The 15,119-nt window shown below is 45.1% G+C and overlaps 1 protein-coding gene across 3 annotated transcripts in view; it reads left to right on the top strand.

The window, feature by feature from the left end:
- Positions 1–15,119, top strand: part of mpripb (myosin phosphatase Rho interacting protein b) — a 38,864-nt gene that overhangs the window by 3,546 nt on the left and 20,199 nt on the right. For all 3 annotated transcript variants that reach the window (XM_023404108.2, XM_023404111.2, XM_023404110.2), the window contains exons 2-8: positions 1,455–1,532; positions 2,547–2,612; positions 10,176–10,327; positions 10,422–10,506; positions 10,604–10,775; positions 10,890–11,322; positions 14,737–14,863. In XM_023404108.2, the coding sequence (XP_023259876.1) occupies positions 1,455–1,532; positions 2,547–2,612; positions 10,176–10,327; positions 10,422–10,506; positions 10,604–10,775; positions 10,890–11,322; positions 14,737–14,863 (1,113 nt within the window). The remainder of the gene's footprint in view (positions 1–1,454; positions 1,533–2,546; positions 2,613–10,175; positions 10,328–10,421; positions 10,507–10,603; positions 10,776–10,889; positions 11,323–14,736; positions 14,864–15,119) is intronic.

The following is a 15,119-nucleotide window of genomic DNA, read 5'->3' as shown; positions in this document are numbered from 1 at the left end:
AACTTTAAGCCTTAATAAAATGTAAACAGGTGAGTCATAAAAACAGTTTTCATGAAGGAGGAAATTAGCACAAGAGACCAAGACTTTTTCATATTTTGATGAGTCACGATTTCAGTTGAAATGCTAATTTTTTCACTGAAAATTTTTTTTGTTTTTTTTTTGTAATTCTGGTTAATTGTGCAGCTCTAGTTCAAACAAATACTCCAGAAGAAGAAAGTCTGCTTGATTGTGACAGTTCGTAAACAGAAAACGTCATCAATGGTGAAGAGTAGCGGCGCAAAGATGCAAATGACAACTTCCAGTCTGATTTTCTTCACAATAAAATCAGGATGCAGATCAGATCGTGGGTTGTGATTCTACTCAAAAAGATTGTCATATGATCTTTGGCCCAGCTCCCCCCCCCCCCCTCCGCCCACGCCCCCCCATCCTGAAACTGAAGCAGCTAAATGGAATTCAGCCATCATTAATATTCTTATTTTCACCGCTGATTTCCTGTAGCGAGGAGGTGACGTGGCCTCAGACCACAGGCTCTCTGTACACCTCCAGGCTGGAGGGGTGGTGGTGTGGGGTTCACTGCAGGATCAGTGCACAGGAAGTCAGCACCATTGTGTGTTGTTGTAAGTGTGCGATCAGATCCAGGGATGTGTTCGTCGTCTGCCATCTGAAAGTTTGTGAAACGGCCGCTCCATGTTCTCGTCCTCTCCTGTCGAGTCTGTCTCGGCGCAGGACGGCAAAAACATCGACCGACACCGTTCGTCTTCGTTCTGTCACATTACCACAGTGATTAGATTTATTTGGGTCACGACTTTCTTTCCCTCCAAAATAACCTTTTTAATGGTTTCAGCTTCATCGACGCTGCCGTCGTAGGCACGTCCACACAAGTTGAAACAAGGCACATATATATTTATGGCAGGCATGCAGTGACATGGAGCGGTAACAGGCCCGGTATTAGAATAATCAGACATGTTAGTTTTGTGGAAGAGGTTGGGGGGGTGTGGTGGTGCTGGAATGAGAGCTGCACACTAATGGTTAACACTTAAAGCAGAGACTGTGAGTGTTAACGGAGAGGAGATCGAGTCAGTGCCCAGCCTCTGTTTATATGTTTCCATGTCTTTTCAACTGTTGGGACTGAGGTAGTTTGTGGTCAAACAAGTCCAGGAGGTGAATCTGGCGCCTGTGTGTAGATATGTTTGTGTGTTTTGACAATGACACCAGTCAGAAGAGAGAGAGAGAGAGAGAGAGAGAATCAGACATGTCATCAAACCAAAAGGCTCTCTGTGTGGCTGCAACATGAGCTGTGAGAACAGAGGCAACATCTGGACCCCAAAAGGCTTCTCTCCCCCATATTTACACCCTCTCTCCCCCCGACCATCCCCCCTCAACTCACACTGTCTTGTAGTTTTAATGATTACCTAAATTGCTCTTTTTTTTTTTTCCTCTCTCCACTCTCACAGGCTAAACCTATTTATGGTGGATGGCTGTGCTTGGCCCCCGAGGGAACTGACTTCGACAATCCTATGCAGAGATCCCGGGTAAGAGCCTGTACATAGACGTGCCGTTAACAAGGATATACACGTACTGTGATTACAGTGCATTTATATGCTTTTCCTTCTCCTTCATTAAAGGAGCTATATGTCAGTTTCGCTGTTGCTACATAGCTAACGTTAGCATAAGCAGTTGTTTACTTAACAGTCTAGGAGGAAATGTCGGTACTCACCAACAGCTGTCTCCAGAGGTGGAAGGAAACCCTTTTGTTTTGCTTCTACATTAGGTTAGCACGCTAACCAGCTAGCCGCGTCTCGTCACTCTCTGATTATAACCTTTTGTATTCTGAACACAACAACAGCTGAAGCTCTGCAAGATGTTCAACCATCAGACAATTGTGGAAATATATAACAGCTTAAGGGAGCTGTTTGTTAGTTTTTGCTATTGCTACATAGCTAACGTTAGCATCAATAGCTGTTTACTTACCAGTCTGTTCAGCATCAAACTTTATTTACTCACCAACATCTGTCTCCAGATGTGGAAACAAACACCGATTTTAACTCTTGTTTTTACCACGTATTTTCTTCTACTGAAGTTAGCATGCTAACCAGCTAGCCCCGGCCTGGTTGGCCCATCTCGTCTCTTCCCTATGCTGCTAGTTATCTAATGATATCTAATTACTCTTTAATTAGCTGCGCAGAGGATGAATTATAACCTTTTGTCTTGTAAACGTAACGATCGCTAAAGATCTCAGCAAGACTAAAACAGCTGTTAATGCTAATGTTATCTATGTAGCAATAGCAAAACTTACAAATAGTTCATCTAATGTAAATATTAATGTAAATATACGGTACTGGAAAACTTCAGAGTGAGCCATGAACAGTCAATTTATCAACAGCAAGTCAACAAGCGTCTCCAATTTATCCACCGTTTCAAATTAAAAGCCCCCTGCAGCATCTTGTAATTGCAACTTCACGACATGAAATTAATAAAATGGGGAAACACTGAGCTACTGTGGTTCAATATCAGGCTTCTCTGACAGAGACACTTTCTCCTGACAGAAATGGCAGAGGAGATTCTTCGTGCTGTACGAACACGGCTGTCTGCGATTTGCCCTGGACGAATCGGTAAGTGTTGCCTCTCATCCTTCCTCCTCTCGTTCCATGGCAACCAGGTTGTGAACTGAAGTGAAGCTAAAACGCTGCAGGAAGCGTTATATGTTTCTTTGGTGCGCCGTGTGGACGACGCATGCATGCTTAATGAAACGCTCGTTACGTCCCCCGATAAATTTCCAATCTGAATCTCTCCATCTCTTATAGCGTGTTTCCAGCTTTAACCTCTGTCACGTCGCGTGTATTCACATTCATCAAGTGGCTCATCTGTTGGCAGGGTGTGTACGGTTTTTCCAAGCGCTGCCTGTGAATGTGATGAGGAAGCTGCAGGCTTATCTGATGGAGGATAAACATTAAAAAAACAACCAAGTCAGCAGTGTTGAAAATGTGCCACCTCACTGAAAACCCACTCTCTATCATAGAGGGGGTGAATGGAGCAATTGAGACAAGCACCGTGTTTCCTCTAGTTCCATCATTTCACTCACATTAAGTAAAATATGTTGGTGAAACACTGGCAGTTAAAGCGCAGACAGATTCCTCAATAAGCAGCAAAGAGGATTAGAGGACCTCAGAGTACGAGGCTGGGGAGTTACCTCTCTGTGCCTGTTGTAATCCTGTGTTTGTGGTGGTGGTGGTGTGTCGCCGGGGGAATGTGACACAGGTGACCCACACCGGCTGATCGGGCTGGAGATTCCACCGCTTATGTGTAAACACAGAGGGGGGGCCACACACCAGCGGCTCGACACCAGCGACACAGGCGCTGACTTTTACATGTGGCGAGAAGATGAAACGCCGGCGACAGCAAAGAGCAGGAGCCGAGTTGTTTTAAGGCTGTCCGTCCGTCCATCCCATTCCCGTGGACACGATCTCGGCAGCACCTCGACCAAACTTCTTTAAATTTGGCACAAACTTTCACTAGGACTCAAAGATGAACTGCTTAGATTTTGGTGGTCAAAGGTCAAAGGTCAAGGTCACTGTGACATCATAAAACACTTTTTCGTCACAACTCAAGACTTCACACAAGTGGTTCATATTTTATACGACTCAACGGGGGTGAAATCTGAGAATAGTCTGATTTGTGACTTCGAGGAGGTGATTTATGGTTAACTGGTGCTTTAACTAGTGACCTCGTGTTTTTTATTTTTAAAATGAAGGAGCCCGTCAGCAGGTGTGTCGGAGAGAGCTGGACTCTCTGAGGGGAGAGCAGCCGGCCGTCCCTGTGTCTGCGAGCCAGCCGTTTGAAGTCGCATGTGGTGAATCTCTTTGTGTTGCCAGTGATGACAATGGGAGGAAACTTGGTTGTGTTTGCTTGAGTGCGTGTGCATGTTTCCACTGTGTAATGTGTGTTTCCAGTGACACCCAGGCTGGTGTGCAGTTGTGTTTTCCTCTCATTGTAACAGTGATTCCAAAACTGTCTGCCTCATTGTCCTGCGCTCTTTTCATCTGCTCGGCGAGGCAGGAGAAGTGGGTCAGGGAAATGGCTGCTTTGTGCCGCGGACCCCGAGGATAGGAACTCTGATAACGACACGTTAATGGTCCCGATCTCATTAAACCCATCATTGTTTACACTGTGGCTCGAGCCACCGGTGGAGGACAGATGTGATTTGTCTGAGGTCAGGGTTGAGGCTTAGATCCACAGCGCCCGCTCCTCTCATGTGGCTTTTATATAGAGGAGAGATTTACACAGGCCACGCCCTCTCTCTGTTTGTCTTATTGCTCTTTTGATCACATTATCTCTGCTACGCCTCTCATAACGAGGAGTTCACGCCTCACAGCACCTCCATAAAAAAGTATTTTCAGCTCCTCATATTGAGACACTTCAGCAGCCTGACGTCAAGCGTCCTTCATGTTTAGTTCTGACAGAAAGTAAAAAGATGTCAGAAGTATTTTTTTCCTTCCACGTATGCTCTTAGTAATTGATTGAATTTCATCACATTAGCTTAGTTTAATAACTGTTGTCATGGCAACGCATGACAGAAAGAGAGCTCTTCCTCAGAGGAGCGATGACTGTATTTTATCAGCAGTTTGTTTTCCAACTTCTTGCATAGACATTTTTCTTTTTCTTATTTTTTTCTCCGATCTTTTCTCACTCTGTGGTGCAGAGAGCTGTGTTCCAGTCAAGCTTATTATTAACTTATTATTATTATTATTATTATTATTATTATTATTATTATTAAATAAAAACCAAATAATGAAGACCAGATGTGAAAAAAAATTTTCGTCAATAAACTTAATAAGCTTAATAAAAACAATAAATTAATGAAAACAAAAAGTCAAAACAAAATAAAAATAAATGAAACATTAAAGACTATTAAAATCTTGGTTCCAGTGGTTTAAGAACTTTATACGTTCTCATCCTCGTCATTCGACTCGGTCGTTGTGGAGGCTGCGATTTGTCTGATGAACTGTACTGGGTTAAACTGAGAGGTGTTCCTAATATTTTGTCCATTTCATTTATATGATTTGAGGCTGACAAAAAGTAAACAAAGAAGTGCTGTGTTGCTGTCACGTCTTAAACAAAGCGCTATGTGATGGTTTCGTACCCAGTGACCGTGAACAGCTGTTGATCTGCTGTGATAAGACGTTTCCAGTGTGCAGAGCTCGGGTCTCTGTCAGAAATACTCCCACACTTCAGATGATCCTGTACAGGTTTTGTAGCTGCAGCTTGTACACGTTGACCGGGCGCAGCCGTTTCTGCAACGCGTCGATGACGTGGGTGTACGTGGATGCGTTGCCCCGTGCCCAGCGTCTTTACAGCCGTCGTTTTAATGTTCCTCTTTTCGTTTCTTCATCCAAGTCCTTCACGGTGGACGCTGCACTTTCTCCGGTTCCTCAGCAGAGTATGAAGTCGAACGGATGAGTAGCTGTGAAGAAATCGAACGACAGAAAGACAGATTTCTCCACTTGTTAGTAGAATAGTTTTACATTTCCACGTACTCACATTCTTGCTTTTTATAAAGAGCGGAAACAGAGAGGAGCAGCGAGCCTGGTTCTGCCTCACGGAAGAAAATCTAAAGATCACTAATTATTTCTTGCTGTTTTAATCTGAAAATTCAGTGTAAAAACAATTTGCAGCAAAATAAAACAGACGAGACATAAACAAGTCAAAGAAAAAATAAAGTCAGGTTTATAAAAAACAGAGTCATTCAAAATTCAAGGGAAAATAAAACTTCAGTAAAACCAGGAAAAGCTCTCAGATAAAAGTTAAGAAGATAAAAGTAAAGAAGAGACTCAGATGAGCTGTTTCCTTCAGGCAGATCGATCCAGATCCTCGGGGCTCTGTCCCCTTCAGTTTTCAACCAGGTCTCTGGAACAGACTAAAGACCTTTTACCTGAGGATCTCAAGGTGCGTCCTGAACTGAGAGGTCAGAGAAATCCTGAGTATTCAGACAGGTGTGGACTCTGACTGTCAGAACTTTTGAGGCACTGTCCTCATCAGGGATGTGAGAGCATGAGCGAGCGGGTGAGGCAGATTGTGATGGTTCGGGTTATTAGGCGTGGCGTTGTGTGAGGTACTTATCTGTAGTCAATGTGTTACCTGCAGTAGATTCAGTTTAGAGAAGCGGCGGGGGCACAGGAGCTGAGTGACGAGCTGCCGTACTGAAGTCTTCACTTTATTTTGAAAATTTCACCACTTCGTCTGCCGTCAAACAGACTTTTACTTTGGAACTACATTTTCTCAACCACCTATCGTTAGCTCTGTCTGACTCAAACAGCTAATCTGTGAAGTAATACAGCGCACGCCATAGATGCACTTGTGCGTAGGAATACAGTAGTTCAGCGGCCGTATGTAGTTCCAAAGTAAAAGTCTGTTTGACGGCAGAAAAAGTGGTGGAAACTTTCAAAATAAAGTTTTTTAGAGCAGAGATTTGTAGCTCACACAACCCCACGTCAAATTACACGAACTATCGCTTTAAGCTCGGCACTAAGGTTGATCCGGGATCGCTGACATCATCTGGACTCGTGGCTTTTATCAGCATGTTGGATAAGAAATCAACCGAGTTGAGTCATAAGGTTTTCATTCACTGATGATACGTTAGGGAGCGTGTGCTTTATACAAATACGATGATGATAGAAACATCACAGGACAGATTGTCTTCAGGACTCAGTCACTACATCTTTAAATTATAAAGATAAAAAGTGTCTCTCCCACATCGATGCTCCGTGTTTTCTGATTTCCTCTCGAAGAACGAGGTCCAGGCAGCGATGACATCGTCTTCTATTTTCTGCCCAGCAGACAGCAGGGTGCTATCTGAAGCTGTGGCCTCTTAAAGCTCAACTATTTTCACCACGACCAGAGGGAAAGATGCTCTCTGGTCTGAAGCAGCATTCCTCCTCCAATGCCCTTATTTGGTGAACTGCAGTGAGCCTGCGGCCGGCGGGACCGCGGAGAGCAGGAGAAAGGAGCTCCAGCCCCTGAAAACCACAGAGGAAACGTCAGATCTGCCCCAGACCCAAACATTCCACCCACGGCCCCGCCACAGAGAGAAGCCGGCTCCACGGCTCAGCAGTGAGAGCAGCACTTTATCAGGAACATCACTGGTTACATACGTGATTCATCAGGCTGCAGGGGTCAAAGGGTCAGTGACCATGAGGACGTTTTTATTCAGTCCAGACCGGCCTCGTGTTTCAGAATATTAAAGCCGGTCCGTCACAGAGTCAGAATAATGTGTAACTGTACAGCTCCGGTGTGCGGAGAGTCCTGATGGAGGGCACTGTGTCGAGGAGCACGCACCATATAAAACAGCGGTCTCCTCTCCAGAGCCTTCGGCCCGTAAAAAGCCTCCTGGACGATTTATCATTTATGGAGTGACTTAGTCCGTTTAACTCCACAGCTGCTGCTGGTGATTTCTGTTTTCATGCTGCTTTCACAGTTTCTTTTTTTTTTTTTTTTTGGAAAGTTAGAAATAAGAAGTAAAGATTTTAACTTGCGGGTAATTACCTCATAGTCACATCTCTTTTTATTCCTCCGCACACCATGTTGTTTTCAGGTTGTCCATCTGTCCGTCCCGTTCTCGTGGACGCGATATCTCGCCACCGCCTAGACGGACCCTCTGCAAATTTGGCACAAACATTCACTAGGACTCATCGATAAACTGATTAGATTTTAGTGGCTAAAGGTCAAGGGTCAAAGTCACTGTGACCTCACAAAACACTTTTGAGCTATAACTAAAGACTTCCCACAAATGGTTGATATTTTATCTTCTTATAAACTCTGAATAAACGGGGACGTAATCTGAAACTAGTCTGAGTGGCGGAGGCAGACGGAGGCAGACAGCCACGAGGAGGTGATTCTAGTTTTTGGAAAGTAAAGATTTTAGCCTGGGGGTAATTATCTTATAGACACATCCCTTCTTGTTTTTTCAGTATAAAGTATTTTACCCATCAGCCCCCTGTGGGCTCTATTGTCTCTCTGTGTTTTATAGCCCTTGGTGTCATGTCAGCCGCCACAGCTGAAATCTCAGGAGGAGTCTGTGAGAAAGTCGTTTCTTTTAATAATACTCCATAGCTAAGCTAAGAATAGTCGTCCTGATGGAAGACAGACACAATTGGAGGATATGGAATTGGCCCAGTTGAGTAGAAATCAAACCCACTACCACTTGTTTGTGTTTGAATGGAAGCCTTGGCAGATACGTCTCCTTTGTTTTGCTGGAGTAGCTGCTGTTATACTTTGAGCAGCCGGATCAGCTGGACTTTGCGAATCTAAAGACCAACGAGTCGGACAGATTAAACTCTGTGAGCTCCTCCTTCACCTCAGCTGAGCGTCATACAAACTACACTCCACGTATCACAGCAAATACACTTTCAATATGTTTCCGTGTCCTAAAGGTCCCGGGGCCGGTGGCATAAATCACCTTAAATCTTCTTCCTCATCTTAGTCTTATACGTAAAGAATCACTTCAAGTTAAACTGTTGCACAAAAGACCTTTAGTGACCAAAGGAAGGAGGATCACAGGTGTCACAAGTGCTAATGGCAGCAAATCAACCGTCTCCATGGAAACGGTAGAATGATACCGCTGTAAAATGAAAGGCAGTAAACTGAAACCATCGTTAATCAATTATCAAAGCAGCTTCGTATTTAGTTTTCTATCAATAGATCACTCAGACTAATCGCTGCAGCTCTAATCCTTTCAGTTCTACGGATTTGACCTCCTGACTTAGTTTCTGCGTTTAGATCCTGTGGCTCTACAGTTCCCGGAAGTGTTTGATCAGAAAGGCACGATCAGTGGTGATTGATTAGGTACTGAACGTACGTCGTGTGTATATGTTACCACTGGTATCTCAGCTGTTATCACACTGCAGGCTCCTCGCTGCTCAGACAGAGTCTCTGCTACTTCTTCTCAAACTCGATCAGTTTTTTCTTTTCTCTTTTTTTTCCAGCGAGGGAAATTCTTCCAGTGTCTGAAGTGCGACGCAGTGTAATTGCCATATTTGGCAGCCCCCGGGGGTTTACAGGCAGATCTTAATAAAGCTGGATCTGTGTTCAGTGGCCTTAAAAGGAGCTGGAAAGAGACCCAGCACCTGTTTTACATCTGTAGCCAGCAGAGCCCAGCGGAGGCTGATAACAGAGCGGCAGACACAGGGCACGTCGGAGAGGAAGTCCAGTGGACGTTTTCACTCTCATGTTAACGAGACAATAAGTTCACAGAACACACGGGGAACCTACAGCAGACCGATGAGCACGTCTCTGGGTTCCTGCAGAGAGTTTCCTCAGTGTTGGAGCCGGTTTACAAAAGCAGACAAAGCTCCGCACTCTCCACTGATCTCACACAAATCAGCTTCAGTCCGCCGTCCCGCCGCTGTCTGAAAGGGTCGGACGTGTTACCACGGTGAGCTGGTGATCACAGCCGAGTGTCCGTACGGTACGGGCCTGACGTGGCCCGAGTTCTGCCTCTGGAAGAGAGGCAGGCGAGGAACTGAGGGGCTGTCAGCACCCGTGATATTAGTGTTTAACTGGGCAGTCTCCAAACCAGTATGGAAACAAACCAGTTGATGGACACGGATGGAAACCAGTGACTCAAGCTTCCATTTACATTTTTTCCACATTCGTCCCACTCCTGCAGATGCTCTTTGATATTATTCCGTTCTCACTTTAATCCGCGGGTGAAATGACACGAGGGCTGAAGCTACCGATGATTCCATCGATTAATCAAGTAACTGGATAAGAAATACTTTTGTTTTATTAAAGAGCAGTAGAAAATATGAAAAAAGAGAAATGAACAACTAATTGGTTTCCTTTTTTAAGAATGTTATTCCTCCACGCCGGCGCCGGTCAGAGCCAGAGCCTCATGGTTTTTGTGTTGTCCGTCCTCTCTTTCTCACGGTCACGATCTCAGTGACGCCTTGACAGACTTTATTTAAATTTTGGACAAACGTTCACTTGGACTCGAGGGTGAATTGATTAGATTTCGGTGTTCAAGGGTCAAAGGTCAGAGTTGTGGTGATCTCACAAAACACTTTTTTAACCTGGAACTAGTCTGAGTGGCGGAGGCAGACAACCAGAGGTGATTCTAGTGTGAAATAACACCAGTACACAGGATGTGCAATAAGCAGGTGTTTGTCGTGTGTCTCCTGCAGCCGAGCACGCTGCCTCAGGGCACCGTGAACATGAACCTCTGCACAGACGTCGTCGACGCCGAGCCGAAGACGGGCCAGAAGAACTCCCTGTGCATCGTCACGCCGGAGCAGGAGTACTTCATCAGAGGGGAGAATAAAGAGATCATCAACGGGTGAGTGGCCTCGCTGTGTGTTGCTGGTGGTTTGGGTGGAGAAGGATGTTCATGCACAGGTAACACTCAGAAAACACTCTCCGCCTGTTTCCAGGTGGAGCGAGCAGCTGGTGGTTTACCCCCGAACAAACAAACAGAACCAGAAGAAGAAACGCAAGGTGGAGCCCACGACCTCCCAGGTAACAAAGAGGGTTCGTGTCATCGGTTGATAACGCATCCTCCTTTTTTCCTCTTCCTGTTCCTGACGTGTTCGTGTGCTCGTGTGCTCGTGTCCAGGAGCCAGGTCCAGCCAAGGTGGCGGTGACCGGCTCTGGGATCCCCGAGGCGGAGAAGGTCCCGGACTCCAGCTCCATAATCTGGCAGGAGGAGCTGAACCAGAGGGAGGCCGAGGGGGCGGCGGTCTGGGCCGCTGCCGACCTGCCGCCAGGATCACCACTGGCCTCCACAGGTAGAGAGGAGTAACACCTGTGTATAGAAGAACCCAGACCGTGTTTGTGAATCAGATACAGATAATAACAGGAAGTAAAGTTTATCGTGACCCTCTGCTCCTCTCGTCGTCAAGGTGACGGTGCGTCTGTGGGCCACGGCTCAGACGCTGGTTCGGTGAACGGTGATGAGGTGGACCGGGGAGGCGTGGCGCTGCACAGCTCGCCGCTGCAGCCGCCCGGCGACCTGCTCTCCCCCACCGGCTCCTGCTCCAGCCTGGGAGGAGTCCCCCGCTGCCTCTCCCCAGCCCCCAGCGACCCCTTCCCCTCCGGCAGCTCCCTGCTCTCCAACGGGTCCCACATCAGCGGCTCGGTCAGCTCTTTGGACTCGGACGCCAGCGGCAGCACGGTGACGAGCACCGACAGTCACCCGGCCAACCAGAGGGGGGGCCACGCCTACGGCCACCACGCCAGGCGCCTGGAGGCCGAGGCCAGGAAGGCCGAGAAGAGGAGCCGGTTCAGGAGCCCCGACAGGCAGGAGAGGGAGGCCGTCCTCAGCCCCGAGAGGAGGTCAGCACCCGTTCCTTACTCACCTTTAACTGTGTCTCTAAATGTCTCTTCACAGTCTCACCTCATGTCTTTACCTTTCTCAGCTCTTTGGCTTTAAAAGAAGCAAAGTTTTTAAAGTTAAGAGCATCATTTTTTTTATAGCTTTCTTAATAAAACATTTCTTGTTTTTTTTTTTTTTTCCACAACCCTGCAAAAATATCTGATATTTCTTGACTTAAGCTCCATAAAAACTGAATCCTACAATCCCCATAATGCAACATCTTTCAAACTTGTGTGTGTCCAGTTTGAAACACAGACTTTTTCCTCTAAATTTATAGTCTCAAATTTCTGCCTAAAGACTTTTTACAACTGTTTTCACAGGTTGAACAAACTGAACTTTTTAAAACCAGTTCATTAATAGTGAAAGTTGCTCTGCAGCTGCTGTATGGAGGACAAAATATGACATTGGCATGCATAAATAAATAATTGCAGAAATAACTCATTAAATACATAAGTAAATACAAAATAAATTTGTTTTTGATTTTTGAAAAAAAAAGGATATTTCAGTATTTTTACATTTCTTTATTTATGCATTTTTGTATTTCTGTGTCCATATGTAGCGATAGCAACATTTTCTGAATGCATTTATAATATAGGTAACAGGAGGTTAGCTAACGTTAGCATGTCTGCTGTAGCCGTCACTGATGAAAACAGACGTGTCACATTATGAACCTTCACGTTACCGACACATGGAGGAGAAGAGGAACCAGCTGGAGCCTTCAGCAGCTCGTAGGATTCTCATTACTCCACCACATCTTCACATAGAAAACAGATGTTTGCTGCTGTATTATTGTTTTAAAAATCTTTTATGTACGACCTTTAACCTATAGAGGAAGTGATGTTCTTAGCCTCACAACACCTGACTGTCACTGACAAGTGAATCAGTCTGTGATTTATCCTGATGAAGCAGCTCGGCAGATGCTTTCTAGGAATCTCAGCTCCGAGCTGCAGACGCTGTGGTCTGGATACACATGAGAGCCTCTGGCCTCTCCTTATAAAGGCATGCACACACACACACACACACACACACACACACACGGAAAGAGAGAAAAGGCTGCATTTGGTGAAATAAAGACATACTGGGATTTTTGATGTTTGCATATCTGAGTCTTTCTCTCAGACCAAATCTGTCTCTTAATAATCACCCCTTCGCGTCAGTTTCCTTTTTTGTCAGCAGTGTTACTAACTGAAGCTCAGACTGTATAAACAGCCTCTGTGCCGTTCGTGTAGAGTCGCAGGTTTTGCACTCTCATGCACCAGAGATGGTCACGTTTCACACAGACCCAGTGGGTGAGGCGGGGGGTCATCTTTTTCCTCCCAGAGCCAGCTTCCTGTTCGTTCCAGTCCCTCCATCCATACCAGGCATGAGAGGGAAAAGGAGGCGTGGCCACACGCTGCCTCATAAACACATGACGTCACTGGTCCATCTGAGAGAGTCTGGTGCAGAGAGACTCTCAGACACAACATCACTTTTACCTGATTTCACATCAGATCAGTTTATAACAACTCATCTGTAATAAAGACATAAAAAAAAGAATTAATGCTTAAGAAATAGCCACTAAAGTTAACTATGAAATAAAGGATAAAACAGAGAATTTATTAGTAGATTCACTATTAAAGAGCAACTTAATGTCCTATTTTTTTATTAACAAATTCAAAGAATGAATCCAAACTCGGTGTGTTTGGGGCGGTGGGTGAATGTGACGCTGCCTCACAGTTTGGTGGCGTGTTGCCCCAGGAAATGTCATTAATTATTATAAGATTAGATAAGATAGAGCTTATTATTAGTCCCACAGTGGGAAAATTTGCAGTGTTAGAGCAGCAAAGTGGACAGTACACAGAAATAAAAACAGCAAAATGTTAATATCATATAAGAGATCATAATTTAATATGTATAATTAGGTATTTAAATATAACAAAAATAGGAGTGGATGAAGGATATTGCACAGATGGTGTTTGTTAATTATTGCACATGGTGAACTAAATCATTTTCCTCTCTGTGTCTGTTGTAATGAACATTTCAGGGACCAGGATCAATCACTTTTGTAATAAAGTGACAGTACATGTGATTTATTAATTCATAAAGTGGTTTTAGTGTCGGTTACTCTTTAAAGCTTCAATGGCAGAAATAAATATTCAAATTTATGGCTGGTTCAGCCAGTGAGAGAACAGGAAATGCTTGTGCTACTTGCCAAAATTTATATCTCCACCTGAGAAGCGTACACACCCTGGAAGACGCACACACAGAGAGTTTATAAAAATCACATGATCTTTCTTTTTCAGCTTTTATATATTTACTTTCTAGGTGGATATTGTGCATAAAAAAAAACTGAGAGAGGAAACGAGAAACTAAACCAAACTGAACTTTATTTGATCCTTGATAAACGAGCAGATAAAAGTCAACAGGCTCGTGCGTTCTCATCACACGCTGCTGCTGCTGCAGGTCGTTAGTCCGGGGAAACGTGATTGGCTAACGTCATTAATACAAGCAGGACTCGTGTTGATCCGGCCTTGTCAAATATATATTCTTGCCTCAAACGATCACATGGTGGAAATTTGTCCTCTCCTTTATGTCAAGAAGCGAGGGCAGCATGAAACGAGTCGTACCACTCGGCCTCTTCCTCATCTCATTCAGATTCCTCCGTCAGAGGAAAGAGTCTGTGTGGGAGTCGGTCAGTCGGCAGCGTACCCCGTCACAGATTGAGTCTTTGTTTTTCCAGATCGATTCTCCAGACGTAGTTTTCTGTCCTCGGTGCCGCCGACAGCTGTGACCGGAGGCTTTAAGTTTTCAGGTTCTCCGTCTGTCCGGTTCTCCTGACACGACACCCCAGGAACCTTCAGGAACCTTCAGGGAGTGTCTTTGGCACAAGTGTTTCGTTTAAACTCAAGGATGAACTGATTAGATTTTAAAGGTCAAAGGTCAAGGCTGATTATGACAGAATTTCTAACAGGATAAATTGATGAAGTTTTACATCCAGAAGTGCAAAGGTGCAGAACAGACATATATGGTAGAAGAAAAGCATCACCACCAACGAACTGTATTTCCTATCGCTGCTTCAAAATAAAAGCCTCCTGTCGGTTCACCAGGGGAAAGCTTTTAATGTGAAGTAGAAGCAGTAAATTTGCCGAGCTCCGGTGAGAGAGAAGTCGGAGTTAGAAAGACAAGAATTTATGAAAACACCATGAAGTGTGAAGCTCAACCCAATGATGAGGTGGAACCAGCAGCGGAGTCTGTGCTGGGAGAGAAACCAGTCTGAGTAACAGATCATACTGGGACCACAGAGAGTCCAGCTGAGGACCAGGACTTATTAACCTAAGAGTTAATAAGGAATGAATGCTTTGTTATTAATTTAACATCATTGTGTTGGTCTGCAGTCGCTCCGGTGTTATTGAGAAGTTGGAGGCGTTGGAGCTGGAGAACCAGGAGAAAATGGAGGTGGACGAGTCGGGGAGGGGCGGAGCCAGACAGGGCCGAAGTGAGCACAGACGTTTCCACAGAGAGGTAAGACTGTGTGTGTGTGTGTGTGTGTGTGTGTGTGTGTGTGTGTGTGTGTGTGTGTGTGTGTGTGTGTGTGTGTGTGTGTGTGTGTGTGTGTGTGTGTGTGTGTGTGTGTGTACACATTGAAGCCAACACTGGTGGTTTACAGTCGGTACTGTGAGACTTGTAAACAGTGTTTTTAAACAACATCACATGGTGGAGCAGATGTGAGCTCAGCATTGGACCCACCAGGCCTGGGCCCTGTCCCAGCACCTCCCCC

The sequence above is a fragment of the Seriola lalandi genome, unplaced genomic scaffold, assembly GCF_002814215.2.
Source record: "Seriola lalandi dorsalis isolate HSWRI2012SDOR001 ecotype SW California unplaced genomic scaffold, Sedor1 jcf7180002054221, whole genome shotgun sequence".
Lineage (NCBI taxonomy): Eukaryota > Metazoa > Chordata > Actinopteri > Carangiformes > Carangidae > Seriola > Seriola lalandi.
Note: the sequence above shows the minus strand (reverse complement) of the source record. Positions and strands in the feature narration are given on the sequence as shown.